Below are 19165 nucleotides of genomic sequence, written 5' to 3' on the forward strand. Positions count from 1 at the left end.
GACCACTTAAATTCAAGAAATATGGGATAGTTTAAGTTAATTTTTTTTATTTTGAAAGGTACAGATTACAAATGACTGCTTACTGGCTGGGTTCATATGTCTAGATAAACAATGGTTTAATGTGAATGGACAGTATGCTACTGCAAGCTGATGAAATTATGGGTACAATGGTACCTTAGTTCACGAACTTAATCCATTCCGGGAGTCCGTTCAACTCCTGAAACTGTTCGAGAACCAAGGTGCAGCTTCTGATTGACTGCAGGAACTTCCTGCAGTCAAGTGGAAGCTACATCAGACATTCGGCTTCCAAAATGTTCACAAACCAAGGTGCAGCTTCCGATTGTCAACAGGAGCTTCCTGCACTCAATTGGAAGCCGCGTCAGCCACTCGGCTTCTGAAAAACATTCACAAACCGGAACATTTACTTCCGGGTTTGCAGCGTTCAGGAACCGATTTGTTCAACAACTAAGCCCTTTGGGAACCAAGGTACCACTGTACTTCACCCCTTCCTCACTTCTGTTGCTGCCACACTGCTAGGAAACAAATCATAGTCTGGTTTTTCTCATCTGAACCCAGGTTGGTGGTTTCTTTCTCAAACAAAGCTTGGCTTACCATCAGATCTGGAAGCTAGAACGAAGCAGCTCATGGCTTGTATCCTGGTAGCAGCAGAAATGGGGCAGCAGCAGCCCAGCATGCTGCTCATCCACATTAAACCATAGTTTATCTTACCTATGGCTCAATGTGACGTGTAAACCAGCTAATTCCCATGCTTTTTACTTTTGAAATGGCTTGCATAAGAAACCGGTTTCAATGTCAGAAAAAAATATTACTTTTACTAAAGGAATTTGAAATATATTTCCTCCCAATGGATGATGGTACTCTTTTGGTACAAGACATGCTATATTCTAAATATTTAGATAGAAAATTTTACTCCCCCACAAAATACTGCAAAGCATGTGCAGGAGTATTTAGTTTATCATATTTTCTTATGCTTTCCCCCTTCAGCTTCTCAGAAGCCAATAACAAAATTGGAAGACAAAACTCTGTTTCTATCACTTTAATAATATTCTTTTGAAACCCAGCCTTCAGAATTCTAAATGTACCACAGAAAAGCCTCTTTTTGGCAATACTTGGTTTCACTATCAGAAAAAAATATTTTAGTGGGGAATATATTAGCCATCTTGATTAGATATAGCAGCAGCCAACCATTTGACTCAAATCCCCTCAAGAATGTTCTGCAGCTATTTTCTCTCTTCCCCACCTTTGAATGGCATGAAAAACTTACATCACCAGAAATGTCTGTCTGAGACCCTGCATCCAAAGTCTGCCTCGAGAGAGAGAGCTGAGAGTGTGCTGGACTGCACCTCAAATCTGGCTCTGATCTGCCAAAATTTTGATTGAGGAGGAACCTCTCTCTCAGCTTTGCAAGACTCTGAAAGGAAACACAAATAATGATGCACTTTCATGCTTCATTTATTGTAAAAGATCGACACACAGCAAAAATATATTGGATGGGGGAGCAGCGAAAAGACAAACCATAAAAGGAGAAACAGTATAAAGAGCTCCCTCAACAGTTAAACATATCCACTTAGGGAATCAACTCAACTGAAGGTTGATCATATTTGCATGAATAAAAGCATTATACGCATATCACAAAAATAAGCTACTACTTCAAGAGGACAACAAAAAAACATGAGTAGTCAAAACAAAAAAAACAAAAAAATAAAAATGCAAAAACATTTACCACTACAGTTGTAGGATAGAAATTCAAAAATACCTGCATTAAATCTTGCTTCTCCTTCTCACCAGAGCTTATAGCCTTTCGGATAGACTTTAATTCATTCACAATGGCTTTGGCTTCACTTAGTTCATACCCACTCTGGCCTCCAGACATTTTTTGGTCAATTCTGTAAAACAGAGACACTAGGGGTAACTGTAGAGAAACAAATATTGTTCTCCAAATTAGGGGAAAGAATAGGTAGGTCTAAAGATATTGTTTCCCATAGCATAGTAAGGACCCAGCTACATTGGCAAAGAGTGTTATATGAGTTGTTTATGCTTTCTAAGACTGTGACACCAGATGGCGCTGTGGAGTTCCGTTTTTGCCAACCCGATTTCTGGCACCCACAGCACTTTCTCAAAGTACAAAATGAACCCATTTGTCCCAAAAGGTTGGTGACCCAGTGCTAGGCAAACATTTTAAAATTCATTTCTAGCCAGACTGGATACTTTCCAGAGGAACAATTTAATATAACCCATACGAGTTTTTAAAAAGATTGCTATTGATTTACAATATCTATCTCCCCATCATTCATCAAGAATATACTCAAAGTGGTTTGCTTAAAAAGGTAAACACAGTAAAAATATCTAACGGAAAATATATTAAAACCACCATTTAAAAGCCATTATCAACAAACCCAAGAAAACAGCAGCCTTACAGAAGCAACAAAAAGGAAGTGATGCAGCAAACTAGAAAGAAGAAGCAGCATTTCTGAAAATCCTTGGTTCCTTCCCCCTTGCCCCCACTTCTTCATCTATCAACTTCAGTCATAAATTTATGTTTTCCAACAGAAGGATGCACCAACACTTCAAAGATAAGAAGTAGTCTTCAACTTCAAGTACACATACAATATCTTACACAGAATGCATGCATTGAAAATGCAATGTTTTCTTAACCCTGACATTAAGCTCCCAGTGTTAAAGAGAGTTTAAAATTGTACACATAGTTTGCTATGCTTTAGAATTCATGGAAGAAAAGTGCCTCCAACCTAGTAACACAGGTAGACAGGCAGGTGGCTACTTGATACATGCACAGGAAATTAAACATTATCTGTTATAGGAAGCTAGGTTTTCCAAAAGGTGAACACAAGTTCACAAACTGTGAGTGACAATTGGTTCCTATAGAAATCCATGGCAAAGCTCCAATTGATTTGAATGAGAGCCATTGTGGCCAAGATGAAACCATGGTAGCACATTAAAATGTACTAGAGGCTTGCAGCCAAAGATATAGCAAATTATGCAAACTCAGGCTCTCTTGCGCCTCTGTGGCTCTTGGCCACATGAACTTTTCATCTCTGCCAGTTCTCCTCTTCCTCCAAGATGTTTGCTTGACTTCTTGCATTCTCCTGCAGCAGTCAGTGCCTCTTCCATGGTTATTTTTGTAGGGTTCTGATTCTTTTAGCCCTCACCCCCCATGATCTTCTACCTTGCTAGCAGGTAGGATAAGAGCACTTAGCCAATCAAGGCCAGAGGCTCTTTTGACTGAGACAATCATTACAGGAGGCTTTTATCACCACACTGCAATATGGAGAGCAATTGTTACTTTGCGGGTAAAGCCATTTGCTCTCTGAGAACAGAGCAAAAAAGTGACCGGCTGCTTCTTGGGTTATTGTTGTCAAGACATTGGTGCATTCTTGCAAGCTGAATCACGCTCTCTCCAGATATGTGTAAGTATAGCAATAAAACCAGAAAAAAACACATTTATCTCAGACAGAGGAGTCTATAACTTCCTCTGGTTGGATATGCAGATGACACACATCTGATTTCTGCTGTTCACAGGGGTTCCTAGCTAGTCCAAACCGAAAATGTGGATGGTTTTAACTATCGGAAGCAATCCAACTTAAATCAAGTTGGGATGGGGAACCTGTGATTCTCCAGTCCGTGGCAGACTTTGGGATCTCATATTTCAGCGGTGTCCTGTGTGATGCAAAAATTCGGCACCCCTTGCCTCTCGCATTCTGTTCTACAGCCTTGTTGTGGCGTCCCCTGCAGCGCAGCACCCACCCCAGTTGAACCACTCTAAAACCGCCTCTGTTCCAGATGTTGCTGGATTACAGCTCTCATCACCCCTGACCCTTCTCCATGCTGCCTGGGGTTGGTAGGAGTTGGGTTCCAACATCTGGAAGGCTACAGGTTTCCCAGCCCTGTCCTAAACTACAGTTTAGATTAACCATAGTTCTGAGTTCAGACCCAACACACTGTAGCTTGTTGAACATGGAATTGAAATCTTCCCATGCCTTCCTTGTGGCCGCTCAGAAGGAAAGGCACTCAAGCCCAAGACTTGCAATGCTAAATATTAGTTCAGCCAAAGACCACATCAGGATCCAATTTAAACATGCATAACTGCCATGGATAGTGAACATATAGTCCCTAATCTTGTTTGATTTTACTATCTTTACACAGCTAGGGTAAACAAACCCCAAAACAAGTGAAACTGACTGTGGTTTTGTTGCATGCTGAATGTCTGCTGCTGTGGAGTGTGGTGTCTCACATTTTAAGCTGGAGCTGCCATATTATCACATATATGGCAAAAATGAATAAAATGGTTCTCCAGCACATAAGATATTCTGACCTCCCAAAGTGGCTATCTGAATTTTTCCAACAAATGTCCATTGTTTGCTTGTGGTATGCTGCTGAAAGTTTCCCAAACATGTTTTAGATTCCTATCAAAATTGCTTGCAAGCAAGTTGCTTTAAAACAATACTTCATTGTTATAGTAATGTAATAAAACCAGCATGTTTGGCTAAGCTTTAATCTTGGGATAGTAGCAGAAGTTTCCAAGCTTTGGATATAGGTCCCCGACCGCAAAAACCCCCCTATGCTTTAAGGGATAGCTAAATTATGGTTAAATATGTACCTCTTCATTCCCTCCCAACAACTTTTACTTAGATTTAGAAGTATTACTACTGTAAATTGTGTGCAAACTTTACTTCTATTCGACTTCACAGTCTTCCAACATATGGGTGAAATGTGGTATGTCTTTCCAGCACCTTAACTACATCACAAAGATATCTAAAGTCTCAGCCAGCTGTAAAGTTTAATCAAAAGTTCAGCAACAGACAAACTAGGAATTCTCTGCCTCATTGGTTGCAATCCCAAACATACCTACTAGAAAGTGGTTCAACTTAATTCCAAGTATACACATTTAAGGGTGTGTTATAAATTCTAACCCTAAGTTCCTTGAAGAAGGTCCATAGCTCAGTGGTAGAACATCTGCTTTGCGTGCAGAAGGCTTCAGCTTCAATCCCTGGCATTTTCAAGTTGGACTGGGAATGTTTCCCATCTCGAATCCTGAAGAACCACTGCTAGTCAGCATGCATAATATTGAGCTAGATGGACTCAGTATAAGGCAGCTTCTTATGTTCCTATCAATTTAGTACCTATTAATCATTATTAATTTTATTTTGCCCCGCAGCCTATTTAGACTGCTGCTTTTTCCTTTTCAGAGGAGCGGTGGGTCTTCAAGTACAGTGGTACCTTGGTTCTCGAACGGCTTAGTTGACGAACAAATTGGCTCCCAAATGCCAAAAACCCGGAAGTAAGTGTTCCAGTTTTCGAATGTTTTTCATAAGCTGAATGTCCGATGCGGTTGTCGGCTATTGTTTCTGGGGCACCTGCGCCAATTGGAAGCCGCGCCTTGGTTTTCGAACGTTTTGGAAGTCAAACGGACTTCCGGAACGGATAACGCTTGAGAACCAAGGTATCGCTGTAGATACTTGTATTATGCCCATCAACACTTTACACAGCATGGGGAGAATTTGCATTTGGAAATGCAAAAATTAGCCAAGTAAAAAGAAAAAGGTCCTGAGAGCTTTCCAGCTTGCGGCATTTCAACCTACAGCAGCTTTCTTGTGCTTCAACCTCTTCACTACAGCATGTCTTTCTCCATGACAGGTAAGGATGCAGTAAAAGCCTAATCCCACTTTAGTGGCTGATGAAGCAGGAAAATGAAACACTGCTGCTCTTCTCTCTCTTTTCCAGCTGATTCTTTGCTCTTCTGCATCCCGCAAGTGGCAGATGGAATCATTCAGTAATGCTTTTTAAAGCCTTGAATCAGCTTTGCACTCCCCCCTGACTTTTTTGAAGTTAATTTTTCAAAACAAAAACATTTTAAAACAGTGGCTAGGTTTTCCCATTGCCGGTAGGCAATAGATTTATCTCAGCTGTTTTCTTATTCCAAAGCTTCTCTCAGTAAACGGATGCAATGATTCTATTTGATTTGGTCCTAACCAGCGGACTGAATTATTTAAGTCAATTTCAATCATTTCATACTCACTGTTGCAATGTTTCATAGCCTTGCTCCTTATACAGTAATTCTTGCTTCATCTGCAAGAGTTCCCTCTTCAGCTTTTTAACCTTGGATGCAAAAACAAATTAGTGAGCCATTCGTTTAAGACAATGGAACACATGGTTGGGATCAGCAATTGGTGTCCCTCCAAGCATTCATTCTTGGTTAGTTGAGGGACTGGACATTACAACCACATGACACAATACCTCTGGGGGTTGACTCACATGTCTGTGTGTGTAATGCTGGAATGTTGTGTCCTATCTCTAGACTTGTAAGCCCTTATTAGTTTTGGCACACTATATAAATCCGTTAGCTTCTACAGGAGTAACAGGCAATTTCCACTCTTGGATATGCTAATGCTTACTAATATGGTGTGGGGGAAAAACTGCTCACAAAAGGACTAACTGCTCTGAAAAAGAGTGCAGCATGTGTGTCAGTGTTCAAGATACCCTGCTAGCAGGCATAGCTGGTTTCAACACTACCAGCCTTGCCTATCACATATAAATAAGCCCTTGTTAGTATTTGTTGAACACAAAGGAATTCTATCTTCCTCTTGATGTTCCTGAACAAGCAACTAATGCAAGAGACATGCCAGATTAAGACACCTCTTTATTTGGATAGCCTCATTATAGTAATTAAAGTTGAATTTAACATTTACTTGCTTAAGTTAATTTGTCACTGGATGTGTGCGCATGCCACCTGTTCTCATTCAAGAGACATAGCACCTACTGACATAGCTTGGAGAGAGAGAATGAAACAGAGAGTAAACATGCAAGCGGGAGAGGATCCCCAAAGGCCACTTTTTTGGTGTGTGTGTGTCTACACTACACTAACTCAGAAACCAAGAAGTTCCCATCTGGAAGTCAATCTACACATGCTACAATATGTACTGCATTTAAAAACAACATTATTTTCTGCTACAACACGCTTCTATAAACCACCAAGAAGCATCAACATACCCTAAACCAAGTACAATTCATATTATTGGAACTGCCAAGTGCTATTCGTATTATTAGTACTGCTAATGTCCACGCACACACACCAAATGTGTTCGTATGTGCATGCCACAAAAAACCCAGCAAACATTTCATTTGGATACTTGGGGATTTCAGTGCCTAGACGGTAAATGTCTAACAAGAAACACCACAGATGACACACATTTCCCCATAGATCTCAAATTAAGCATTCTTACCCTTAATCTTGTAGTGGAGATTTCCGCCTTCAGAATATCAGGGTCATACTTAGTGCTGGAAGAGGAGCTTGAAAATACTTATTAGGAAAATTTAAAGAAAATGGAAAATATATTTAACCAGCTGAGAAATGGCTCATTGTTTAATTGCATCACATTGTTGCATTACAGCCAAAGCTACAGCACGAGAACAACAAATATTCAAATACATTTTCTTTCTATCAACCATAAAATTATTAGAAGATGATACACGAGTGAAAGTTACACAAATGAACAAGCAACTGGCCTTTTTGGGGGGTGTTTAAAACTGGCCCAAGATTAAAATTCATTTTGACACACCCATAATGGGGATGGAGGAAAAATTCATTCACTCTGCATTTTAACAGGAAACTACCTAATTTGCACTTCCTGAACCAGGATGCAAAATAAAACAGAACTATCCTTCAGAATTTGCACCTGTCTGAATCTTGCAATGTAGTTCGCCACTCAAAATATGTGTACAAAAATGTACCATATTAGGGGAAATTGCTTGCAAATTGCACATCAAGCAGAATTTAATTCAAAAATGTGTATCATAGGAGAAAAGTGCACGAAAATGTACATATGCATATAATTTTTGTAGTGACTTTTTATATATATATAGCAAACTGATGTGAAAATGGCTGGGAACGGAGAGGAATCAAAACTGACAGTTTCATCCATCACTAGTCTGGAGGTGGTTGGAGGATGGATGGCAGCTAACAGATTGTGGCTGAATCCCAACAAGACAGAAGTATTGTTTCTGTGGGACAGAGGACGGGCAGGTGTGGGGAACTCTCTAGTCCTGAATGGGGTAACTGAGCCCCTGAAGGAACAGCTACCCAACCTGGGAGTCATTTTGGACTCAAAGCTGTCCATGGAGTCACAAGTTAATTCTGTGTCCAGGGCAGCTGTCTACCAGCTCCTTTGGTACACAGCTGAGACCCTACCTGTCTGCGTACTGTCTCACCAGAGTGGTACATCTCCTGCTTGGACTACTGCAATGTGTGCTCTATGTGGGGTTACCTTTGAAGGTGACTCAGAAACTACAACTAATCCAGAATGTGGCAGCTAGACTGGTGAGTGGGAGCAACTGCCAAGACCATATAACACGGGTCCTGAAAGACCTACATTGGCTCCCAGTACATTTCCGCGCACAATTCAAAGTGCTGGTGCTGATCTTTAAAGCCCGAAATGATCTTAGCCCTGTATACCTGAAGAAGCATGGACACTGAGATACAGCACAAAGGGCCTTCTGGTGGTTCCCACACTGCGAGAAATAAAGCTACAGGGAACCAGGCAGAGGGCCTTCTCGGTAGTGGCCCTGTGGAATGCCCTCCCATCAGATGTCAAGGAACTTTTAGAAGACAGCTGAAGGCAGCCCTGTACGGGGAAGCTTTTTAAAGTTTAATGTTTTACTATGTTTTCATATATGCGGGGAGCCACCCAGAGTGGCTGGGGCAACCCAGTCAGATGGGTGGGGTACAAATTTACTACTACTACTACTACTACTACTACTACTATTACAGCAACAAATGAATGAATAAAAATATACAAATACCGTATTTCTAAGATACGTACAGCTTGTATGAGAACTTGATTTCTCCTTGTAAGCATCATTCAGCCTCACATATTCATCCAAAGCAAGTGCTAGTCTCTGTTCTTTCACATGGTACAGTTCTTTCTGAGTGCTGAGTGCATCTTGTGCTACTGTAAGATAATCTTTCAGCATTTTCTCTTGTTCTTGCCTCCATTGTTTTCTTGGATCTTCTATCTGTGTGGTTTCTGGAGATATGCAGTTGTAAAAGCTTTTATTTAGTACAATAAAACTGGTCAATCTTAGCCACATTCAAATTAGTGATGTCCAAAGGACTTGTTTAAAAAGCTTTGTTCTATTACCTTGCAAGTTTTAAGTGACATCTTTACTGAATCACATTTTGAACCTCTGCATTATCTACCCATTTTTCACCAGACCCAAGCAAGACATACATACTCAAGCAATACAATGGGTCAGAGTAGACCCAAAGAAAATAATGAAAGTCAGTTAATTTTGATAGCTCTACCCTGAGAAGGACTAACACTGAATACAACTGATGGATCCAATAACATTTTTGTCCCACGGATATTTAGGTATAAAACATGTTAAGAACTGAGATTACTTCCAAAGTATCTTAGGACTGAAGAAGTTTAAGAGAAAAAGCAATTTTTACATGCAACACGTATGATGTTATGCTCTATGTTCTTTACTACTTTCAGCCTGCTGTTCTCCTATATAAAAGGCAGAAAAGGATGTTTAAACCTTTAAGGCATTTCAGATAAAGATTCAGGTTTTAAGAAAATCTCAGGTCAACGAGTTCAATTTATGTTGATGAAAGATGCTATAGTGTATAACTCTTAAACAGTACTTTATATCTTCAAAGCTCTCTAGGAAAACATTAATCCAAGATACTAATTTAGGTTCAAGTGCTTCTCCTAGCTCTAACGTTAGTTGCATATACTTCTCGAAGACACTTTCTCTACTTTTGCCTACTTAAATTATCGAGTGCAAACAGTAACTCCAATGCACCACAATAGACTTTAAACATATGTTTGGTTAGCTTCTGCTGCAGCAGAGGAAGGTCCCTAGTGGTATCAATTGCCAATAATGCTCAATAGTCCTACACATTTAATCTTCCTACTGCTACACTTTGATGTGAATTCAAGAGGCAAGTAAATGAGGAAGTAGCTCTTTTTAAAAAAAAGAAAAAGGAATCAGAATGCTTCCCATGCGCCCCCTTAAACTCAAATACAGTTTATGTAGGTACATTTGTATGGAAAGTTTTGCCAAATATCCTCAAAACAAGACTAGAGATAGATAGTATTTGTTTTTACACAAGCATATGGAAGGAAAATAAGAGGTGCCAACTTTATATACCGCTGATTTCTCATACGCTTAATAGGATGCTTCTCCCCATCCAAATAATTTTGTTGGTCTCAAGGGACAGTGATGTGAGCCTCCAGGGGTGAAGTCAAACTGCTGTTGTTAGCAGCATCAAAGTGACCTCCCTGGGGTGCAAGCCTGGACTGTGTGCATGGAGGTCCTGGGCTGCTCAGGCGACGACCTCCCTCTCAGCCTCACCAATCTGCTCCAAAGGAAACCAGAGCAATACATTTGGCACCAACCTGGCTGCAGGAGTTGCTGAAAGAAGTCGTACAAGGCACCATCCAACCATCTTAGGGATTCCACTCTGGGTTTGTGTAGGGTTTACTCCTTTGCCTTCTCTTCTCCCAAAGATCTCTCGCAAGGCAATGGAGGTTTAGGACAGAGTTTTCCTTCTAGATGGGCTACCTCCCCAGGTTGATGAGCCCCACCTGACCCTCACTTCCCTCTACAGCAAACGCAGAAATTGCCTTCTTGACCATTTGACCCACTATGTGTCTCATCCACTCAATCCAGTGCAGCCTGTCTTCACATGCAGAGAAAGTCCCTAATTCATTGAGGGTTTGAGATCCATTGTATACCGTCACCTGGTTTAGCTGGGTAGTCAAAGCTGTTCACTGGGGTGTGGCCATTGTCACATACTGACAGCTTTTAGGAGCCACAGGTGAAAGCTCAGTGCAGGGTGGGGACAAACTACCCCAGCAGGAGCACAATGTGTCTCCCACCAGAGGCACTGCCCATCCCCTAACACCCCATACAAATAATTTTTATATAAAGCAGAAAAGCTGGGAAAAGCCACATGCAGTCAAGGCAAGCAGAAATAAAGAAGTGTTTCCTGAGCAAAGACAGAGCACAGGAGATGTTCCCTCCATTGCCCTTGTCTTCAAAATGCACCTTTTTTCCTCCCTTCACAGAGAAAGGGGGAGATCATCCCTATGGGCACCAGCATACATCCTTAAATCTCAGAGCCAGGAGCCAGGAGCAAGTCTTTCCCTTGGGCATCATGAGGCAGAAAAAATTCTGGAGAAATTCTAGTTGAGACAGAAAGAGCCTTTTTTCCTACTGCTTTTGTGTGTGCCTTTTTTTTTGGCATACACACTAATCTATGCAAAAATAACAATTATTGGGGTGGTTAAGGGGAAGTGATCATGAAAGCAAACCCAAAGCATCAAATGGGATTTCATAATGATTCTACAATCAAACAGGATAAAGGCAGTTCTGTTGGGCTTTGGGGGATGAATGTAATGATTGCGGTTGTACTTTAAGAGAGCAGCACTAGTCGTAATGGAAAATAATCTCACAAGAGAGAAAAGCCATATCTGCGAACACATTTCAGGTAATTGCTCAGTAGGTTTAAGTCAGGATTGCTCAATGTGTGGCCCAAACTAAAGGAGTAGCCTGCAGAGTCCTAAAATGTGGCCCACAGCAATGCTGTCCTTGTGACTGTAGGACAAGGACAAAGCTGTTTCAATGCAGGGTGTGCGTTTTTTAGCACTTACAGTCTCACAAATCAAGCAATTTTATTTATTTTCGCCTTTAAGAAACCTCATGTGGCCACAATTTTTTTTTCCTGAATATGAAAACAAAATCAGTTGTGATCGTCTCAGTCCTGAAAAGCTGGTGATATTGTTTCTGAAATGTTCCAGGTTTAGGAAAAATTAAGATCCTTTCGAATAATGATTTCCAAACCCTAAGTTTTCTAAAGATGGCTTCCACTCTATGGCTGTTACAAGAAATAGCATGAAAAGGTTCACTGACTGACAAGTGGCAAACGGGTATATAAATTAAGGCTACGTGGGTGAATTTCAGCCTACTGGGGGTTTCACAGGCCATCTATTCCTAACAGCAGGGCAGTGTACTTTTACATCCACGAAGCAGCGGGACAAAAGCCAGTCCTGCTTGCATTAAAGAAAAAGGTTACCCTTCGCCTTCAAGGTAGCAAAGCCAAAGCTGGATACACCACACAGCAAGCATCTGCAGAATATTTGCTGCAACCTTGCTTCCCTCAAATAAGAGCAATTGGAATAGATCAGACATAATTCAAGCTTGCCTTTGGTAGCAGAGCAGAAGAGAGCAGTACGCATATGCTGTTTCAGAACTGCTGTTACTTGGAACATACTGGGACAAATGATGACAGCAAAATAGCATATTTTGCAGTAAAAATAATTTTCAGAGCACCAGTTAAATATGAGCCCATAAATTCGATTCATAAACACCATTTATTCCCAATAAAAACATATTTACTCAGAGAGCATTCTGCATGCAGATATGAAGCTCTGGTCTGCGCTGCAATCTACCTGTATAAATTTCAGTGCAATTGTAATTCCATAACAAAAGAGCATTTCTCTTGACTCTGTCAGGCTTGATTGAAATGTCATACCATGGAATTGATCTCTATTCTTTGAGTTAACTGTCCTTTTGTGTAAGGCATATGGTGTTTCTGGGGATCATGAACATTTGTATTCTTGTTCTTCCATAGTGGAGAACAGCAAGTAATTTCAGGCTAGGTTGTCAATTTCTTGTGCTGAGGGAGGAAAAAAGAACTCAAATCATTGGATCCATTTGCTCTTCTAAGCTGCTGGCTCAAATAAAAATTTTATGCACTTAAAGAAAGCAGTGAGGGACCAGAGTTTTCTCTTCCTCTGACTAAATAGCTTGTAGACAACACAGTTTCCCATCTTTCTTGAGACAAGCACAACACTGTAATATAAGAGACTGTACCTCTGTTGTCACATTGTCATATGTACCTTTTGTCGGTATGACTTTGTTGGAAAATTAGGTCCTCTGCCTTACAGTTCCTGAGACTATCAGAAAAGAAACTGAAATACTGTGAATCACATGTTTAAATCCTTGGGATGCTTGAAGAAATGAGGAATTTAAAAGCACCCAACTGTCACTGTTCAGCTTCAAGCTGCAAATGGAAAAGCAACTCTGCTACCAGACCTGTGAAATCCAAAATGACATTCTGTAGCCAGGTGGACAGTCCCTTTTCAACAGCCCCAAATGTTGGGAAAGGGATGGTCATCAGAACCATGGTGGGAGGGGAAAGCATTAAATATCCCCTCCCTCCTTGCTGAAGTCCCAATCCTGATCCCCCTACCCCAGCTATAACTTAGGGAGGGAAAACAAATCAAGCTACAGTAGAACCTCTACTTACGTCCCGCTCTACTTAGGCCCGTTCCAAGTCACGACCATGGCAAACCCAGAAGTAAACACCGGGTTTGCCGTGATTCGCGCATGTGCAGAAGTGGCTGCCGCCGTCTGTACATGCACAGAAGTGGGCTGCTGCCCAATGTGCCTGCACAGAAGCGGACTGCCGCTGAATGCACCTGCACATAATGGCGCTTCTACCAGCGACCCGTTTCGCCATAAGGACGGGCCTCTGGAACGGATTGTGGTCTTGAGTAGAGGTTCCACTGTAAAGGCAATGATATTTGGAAAAAGAAAGGGTTAAAGGGACAGAGCAGAATCCTACAGAAGGGACACTGTAATTAATGGGGCTTACTCCCAAGGCAGAGTGTGCAGATTTGCAGAAAGAGCATGCTGCGTTTGAACAAAACAGTATTTTAGTGCTAACACAACCCAGGTCTGCCCCCCCCCCAAGTTTGAAGCTGTTCTTTATGAAAAATGAAATCAAACCCAACTGCCATACATTTAATGTAAAATTAAATAGTCCGTAAAACACCAGGTACTTTTATTTTTCATGGGTTTTCTTTCGAAACATCTACTGAAGAAGCTTTACTTATGTTTCTCCCTACTTAAAGAGAAAGTGTATTACCATCATACAATTGAAATGTCAAACGTAAAACAAAACCTAAAAAGCAAAAAGGGGGACTGAACCCCAGTCCAATCAATGTAGATTTAATTCATTAATTGCTAGCGTGATTAGCCACCTAATCAACACTTCATAAAGTATGGCATGCTTCCATCAACCCTAAAAATTGGAGCCATGCATCTTTTCTACAACATGCTTTTTGACTGCAAGTCATTAGTGCACAATTCACACTGCGAAGACTAGGTCAACATAATTAAACACCCACTCATGAAACTGGCTAACAATCTGTTACTTACCTTCTTTACCAACAATAGCATGCAAAACTAGAATTTCTAAATTTATCAAGCTTCCTGCTGTATTCTAGTGTTGGCATTGCTAGGTGAGATCCATGGAAGGTAACTTAACTAAAAACGTTACCATGGGGGGTCAAGACTTCACGAAGCCACTGAATTCCTGCAGATATGTCATTTCTGCTCTACTGGTTAGCTGGGTGGTGAAGGTGGCATCTCTTGAAAGCTAGGTGTATACAGGTGTCCTTTCCACAAACTGATTGATCCCAATCAATCCCAATGGGGCGAGGGTATCTGCACCCTATATAAAGGAGTCATTAACCCACAGCTGAATGACAACACGGAAGAAGCTAAGAGAAAGCAGGTCACTTTTGGAGCTCAGACATTTCCATACTAAAGCATTAAATTAACCAAGGTCCATATGTCAAACCCTGAAACAAAGAGGCAATCTGCCAAAACTTCAATCAGAAGCTAGCTGGTAAGCACGCTGGTGCTTCTTAAAGCTTCAGAAAGTAGAAGGGAAAGTAATAGTATTATCCTTCTTGACTTCACCATGACTGCATCTTCCCTTCCATCTCAGGCAGTGCATTGATTCCCCATTGCAGTCCCAGGTGCAAAGGACATACAACAAAAGGCACAGGACAAGAGTGTTGGAAGGAAATAAGTCCATAACTTTCATTCACTGCGGATGTCAGATGGTTTGATGTAGGCATTGGGTATGTATCCTGAAATCAACAAGCCCGTGTGCAGGTTGATGATTAAACAGAGTTGACCAAGGTAAAGGGTCACCCTGCAACACGCATCACATCTGGGTGACCCACCAAGATCACCATGACAGGGGTGCAACGGTCAACCCCTGAGCTGAGTATCTGGACATGCGGCACCCCGTAACCTCCCTTAAGGGGATACATGACAACAGACGAGTGGGGAGCACCTCCTGGCCATGTCGGCTAAGGATCCATCCCAACGCCTCTTCTGGCACTCACAAGTTGACGGGAACGGTCATTACCTGACATAAATGCTTCTAGGCAAACACTTCCTGTTCCAGTGCTCCTTACTGGGATCTCCAATCCCAATCCTGCCAGGACTTGTACAGAAAAGGGCCCAGGAGCAAATAATCCTCTCATTGCCAGTATACTTCACCTATGTCTCCAGGTACTAAAGAACAGTCTGTGCCGTTGATTCAGAGCAAGACACAAGACATTTGTTCGGTCTCTAACCTTTGAGAACCTTACAAGGGAACCATTCATAAGCAGCAGGAAGTCGTCAACAACAACAATGGACACAAACGCTTTACAAAAAAACAACAATGGACACAAACATACAAATTGCCATATTGTGATGAAGGGTCATGAAGTCTGCATCATAGTGAGAGTCATCAGACATCGGCATTTTCATTTGAAGTTAGTAGATATTTTAGAAAAATAACCATTTATATGTTGAGATCTCAAGCCGAGGGGTGTGTGTGTGTGTGTGTGTGTGTGTGCGCGCGCGCGCGCTATTTAAATCCATCATCTGCCTCCATGCATTTGGCACAGGAGGGAAATCCTGCCAGAAACATAAAAGTAGCAACACGGGGGGTGAGGGTGGATAAAACATGTGAACATGTTGCTGAAATGGCCACAAATGATACATCGTATTACACAACTCTTTGGTGAGAAGCTTACATCGGTTAGCAGCTTCAGGCTCCTGCAAAATATTTTGACTTGGTTAAACATTAATTCCAACACTGTGGCTTGTGAGAAGTGGAGAGGATTTCTAGCAACTTACAAGTCAAGCTGTTATAAGAAGGTGTCTTTTCCCAAGACATTTGAGAATAATGCTGTGTTTTTTCTAGTTGTAATTGTACCTGTCCTGTGCAGAAAAAAGAGGATTACCTGTTCTTTCAGCAATCAAACCTAGTGTTAGTCTTTTGAGGGGAAAACTGTACAGATGTTATATGGGCAACAGTACTTGTTTGCTTAGATACGTCTTGAGGTTTGGTCCAACTCGTTTTTGTGTGTGTATGAATATAGCATTAGATTCTGTTTTCTCTTCTCCTGCCTAAGCATCAGAATCCAGACTCAGAACTGAGCCCCAATGGGATCTCCTGTGCAGAGGAGGAGGAGGAAGATGGTCCCAGAGAGCCCTCTAGCACAAATGGAGACCTGGGGACTCCATGCTTCATGAAGCTCAGCTAGAGGCCCTTCCCTATAATAATAGTCTTCCACTATGGGCCTCCAATATGAGGGACCCCATTGTCCCTTATTGGGACCTTGATTCCAGACCTGGGCTTGCCCATCATTCTCTCTGGGACTCCAGAACTAGTGGCAATTCTGCCTGGGCAGAAGTTTCGGTATGGTGACTCAATCCCCAACTAGCAGCCTCAGACCTACCATCCAACTGGACTACTTAGAAGGGAAACACAAACCCTATAGGTGCTCTGGATACTGGCTGTGAGAAGCTCCAGAAAGATGTGAAGCTATAGGTCCACTTTAAAAAAAACACCAAAAAACCACCACCAGTCTCTGCAGTGCTATATTTCCAGAAAAAGAGGTGTCAAAACTCACCATGAACGCCTCCCTTGTTCTCTTATAATGGCAATGGCACCCACCTGAGAGGTGCTGGAACTGAGTTTTGGCGAGTTCTGGTTGGGGCGGGGGGAAAGCCCTGAGTCTCTGGCTGCTAAGCGTTGATGCAACACAGCAACAACTCCAGGAGGTAGCCCTTCCTTATTCTTGCATTTCCTTGCGCCATATTTTTTCAGTACAATCTCCTTGCCTGGCTAAAACAGGCCACATAAGTTCTGACTGTGCAAACAGCTTACCAAAGCCTCTCTTGTATATAGTAACTCAACTGTAGAACCAGAAGTTGTGCACAAACAATAACTAATCAATAGTGGGTTGTGACAGTGACTGTGCCACCTCTCTCACAAGTTTCTGAATATATATATTTACCTCACACATACACCCACCATTTCTCTCTCAATAGCCTACATAAAGCTACTATTGGTAGACATGTTGCCCTTATTTTGTACCAGTGTTGTAATTCTGAAATTATGTGAAAAGCCCTGAGGTACCTTTTCAAAAAGAAAATTGCATACATAAGTTAGGTGAACTTAAATATATTTTGAGCAAGCTAAAGACTAAACTAAACAAGGGATTCTTCTTAACTGTTTTTGCTTTCTGATCCTGAGCCTACAATACAAATTGGGAACTTATCCAAGCAGCGCTGCTGATATGCAACTTTGATTTATTGAACTGCAACACTGAAACCATACCAAAATGAAAAAAAGGAGGTAGTAAATCAAGCCCAACAGTCATCACATACTGAAAGTCAATTCTTCAGAACGGCTAAGGGGTGGAAATCACTGCTTGGGATTCTTATGGTTTCAACAATAATACTTAACATTTATGTGGGGCTTTGGTTGGCATATTTGAACATTCATCCTATAATCCACCACCATGTAAGGTAAGTGACTATTATCATCCTCATCTTTCTGAAGAGAACAGAGGCTGAGAAAGCAGTGCCTTAACTACGGCCTCCTCATGAATTCTTGGAAAGGACAATCCTAGAACCAGGAACACCATGGTTGACAGCTCTCAGTCTTAGCCACTACACCATGCCAGCTGTTTCAAAAGAATTCAGGCTACATGAAAAGGCTTGGGATGCAACATTATCCTCCTACCTGCAATAATAGCCGGCATAGTTTGGCATCCATTTCTTTTAAAAAGCAAAATGCTCCTGGTCTGAAAAAAGGGAGATATGTTGCTTCCACAGTACAAAGACTAACAGTAACGCAAGTGGTGCAGCTGTTAATACATCATCTACATTTCTGCACAACTGATAATGTATACAAATGCCTCCCCAAACTGCCATTTCTACAGCTAAAAGTTAATGAAACTTTTGGTAAACTCCTGTGTGCTGCAGTTAGCAATTATCAGACCGTTGCATTCCAGGCAGGAGAATTAAAGCTATAATCTCAACTTTAGCATGTAAGACAAATGACCTGCCTCTGACCCTTATCACAGGCAGTTTACCATCCAGTAACTCAAACAAAGAATGCTCTCTTCAGAACACCCACTCCAATACCCCACATACCTGATGTCTACTGCGCTCCAGAAAAGTTTCACCAAAATTGCTCCGTCAACATGGATTAATATACCACTAAGAGAGCATTAAGTACCTGAAACCTCAGTCTCAAACAATGAGGTAAAACCAGTTCAGCAAAACAAAAGTACACCCATTCCACCACCTTCCATAAAACACATTTACAAAACCTCACCCCTACACACATTTTAAAGCCCACAGCAGGAGAAGAGGCAGTTCATTACAAATATGTGTATTTTGTTGCATTCCAGTGCAGCATGCCCAGTAAAAACCCGCCGTGTAAACAAATTCCAAACAGGCTGTCTCAGGTTTGCTATAGGCATAGTTTGTATCTTGTTTGTTTCTTCATCCTTGACAGCTCAAGTATGGATCTAAGCCCTGTAAAGATTTTTAGCAAACTACAAAACATAGTACTTTATGGCCTCTGATTTTAATGCAGTTTTAATCTTATTTCTCAGACAAGCCATGTCCAGCTATAATCTAGGATAATAATAACCAATAGCTGGTCCATGGCTCTCCTTTCTTCACAGAATGCTCTTTAGATGGACCATTATGACTTCAGTAAGCCACCTTTTAATATTTATCAGGGTCAATTAGAATATAAATGTTTTAATCGTTTCTTACTCAAGTGATAACCCCTTTTTTGCTGGTGCTCTATTTTAAAGAGACAAGAATTGCTGCAGTCCCTTGGAGCCTGGTTTTATTTTGATATGAGTATTCGTTAGCAAGACCCTACTATTATATCTGATGCTTAGTGATAAAATGTCACTGCAAGGCTATACACACTACATTGGTCTAGAGTAAATGTGCATATGGG

General features: G+C 41.3%; 1 protein-coding gene across 4 annotated transcripts in view; it reads right to left on the reverse strand.

Moving 5' to 3' along the window:
* WWC2 (WW and C2 domain containing 2) overlaps window positions 1-19165 on the reverse strand; it is a 113392-nt gene that overhangs the window by 52179 nt on the left and 42048 nt on the right. For all 4 annotated transcript variants that reach the window (XM_053402537.1, XM_053402540.1, XM_053402538.1 and 1 more), the window contains exons 3-7: window positions 8856-9059; window positions 7260-7336; window positions 6056-6135; window positions 1778-1907; window positions 1286-1432 (exon numbers count right to left, since the gene is read on the reverse strand). In XM_053402537.1, the coding sequence (XP_053258512.1) occupies window positions 1286-1432; window positions 1778-1907; window positions 6056-6135; window positions 7260-7336; window positions 8856-9059 (638 nt within the window). The remainder of the gene's footprint in view (window positions 1-1285; window positions 1433-1777; window positions 1908-6055; window positions 6136-7259; window positions 7337-8855; window positions 9060-19165) is intronic.

The sequence above is a fragment of the Podarcis raffonei genome, chromosome 9 (assembly GCF_027172205.1).
Source record: "Podarcis raffonei isolate rPodRaf1 chromosome 9, rPodRaf1.pri, whole genome shotgun sequence".
Lineage (NCBI taxonomy): Eukaryota > Metazoa > Chordata > Lepidosauria > Squamata > Lacertidae > Podarcis > Podarcis raffonei.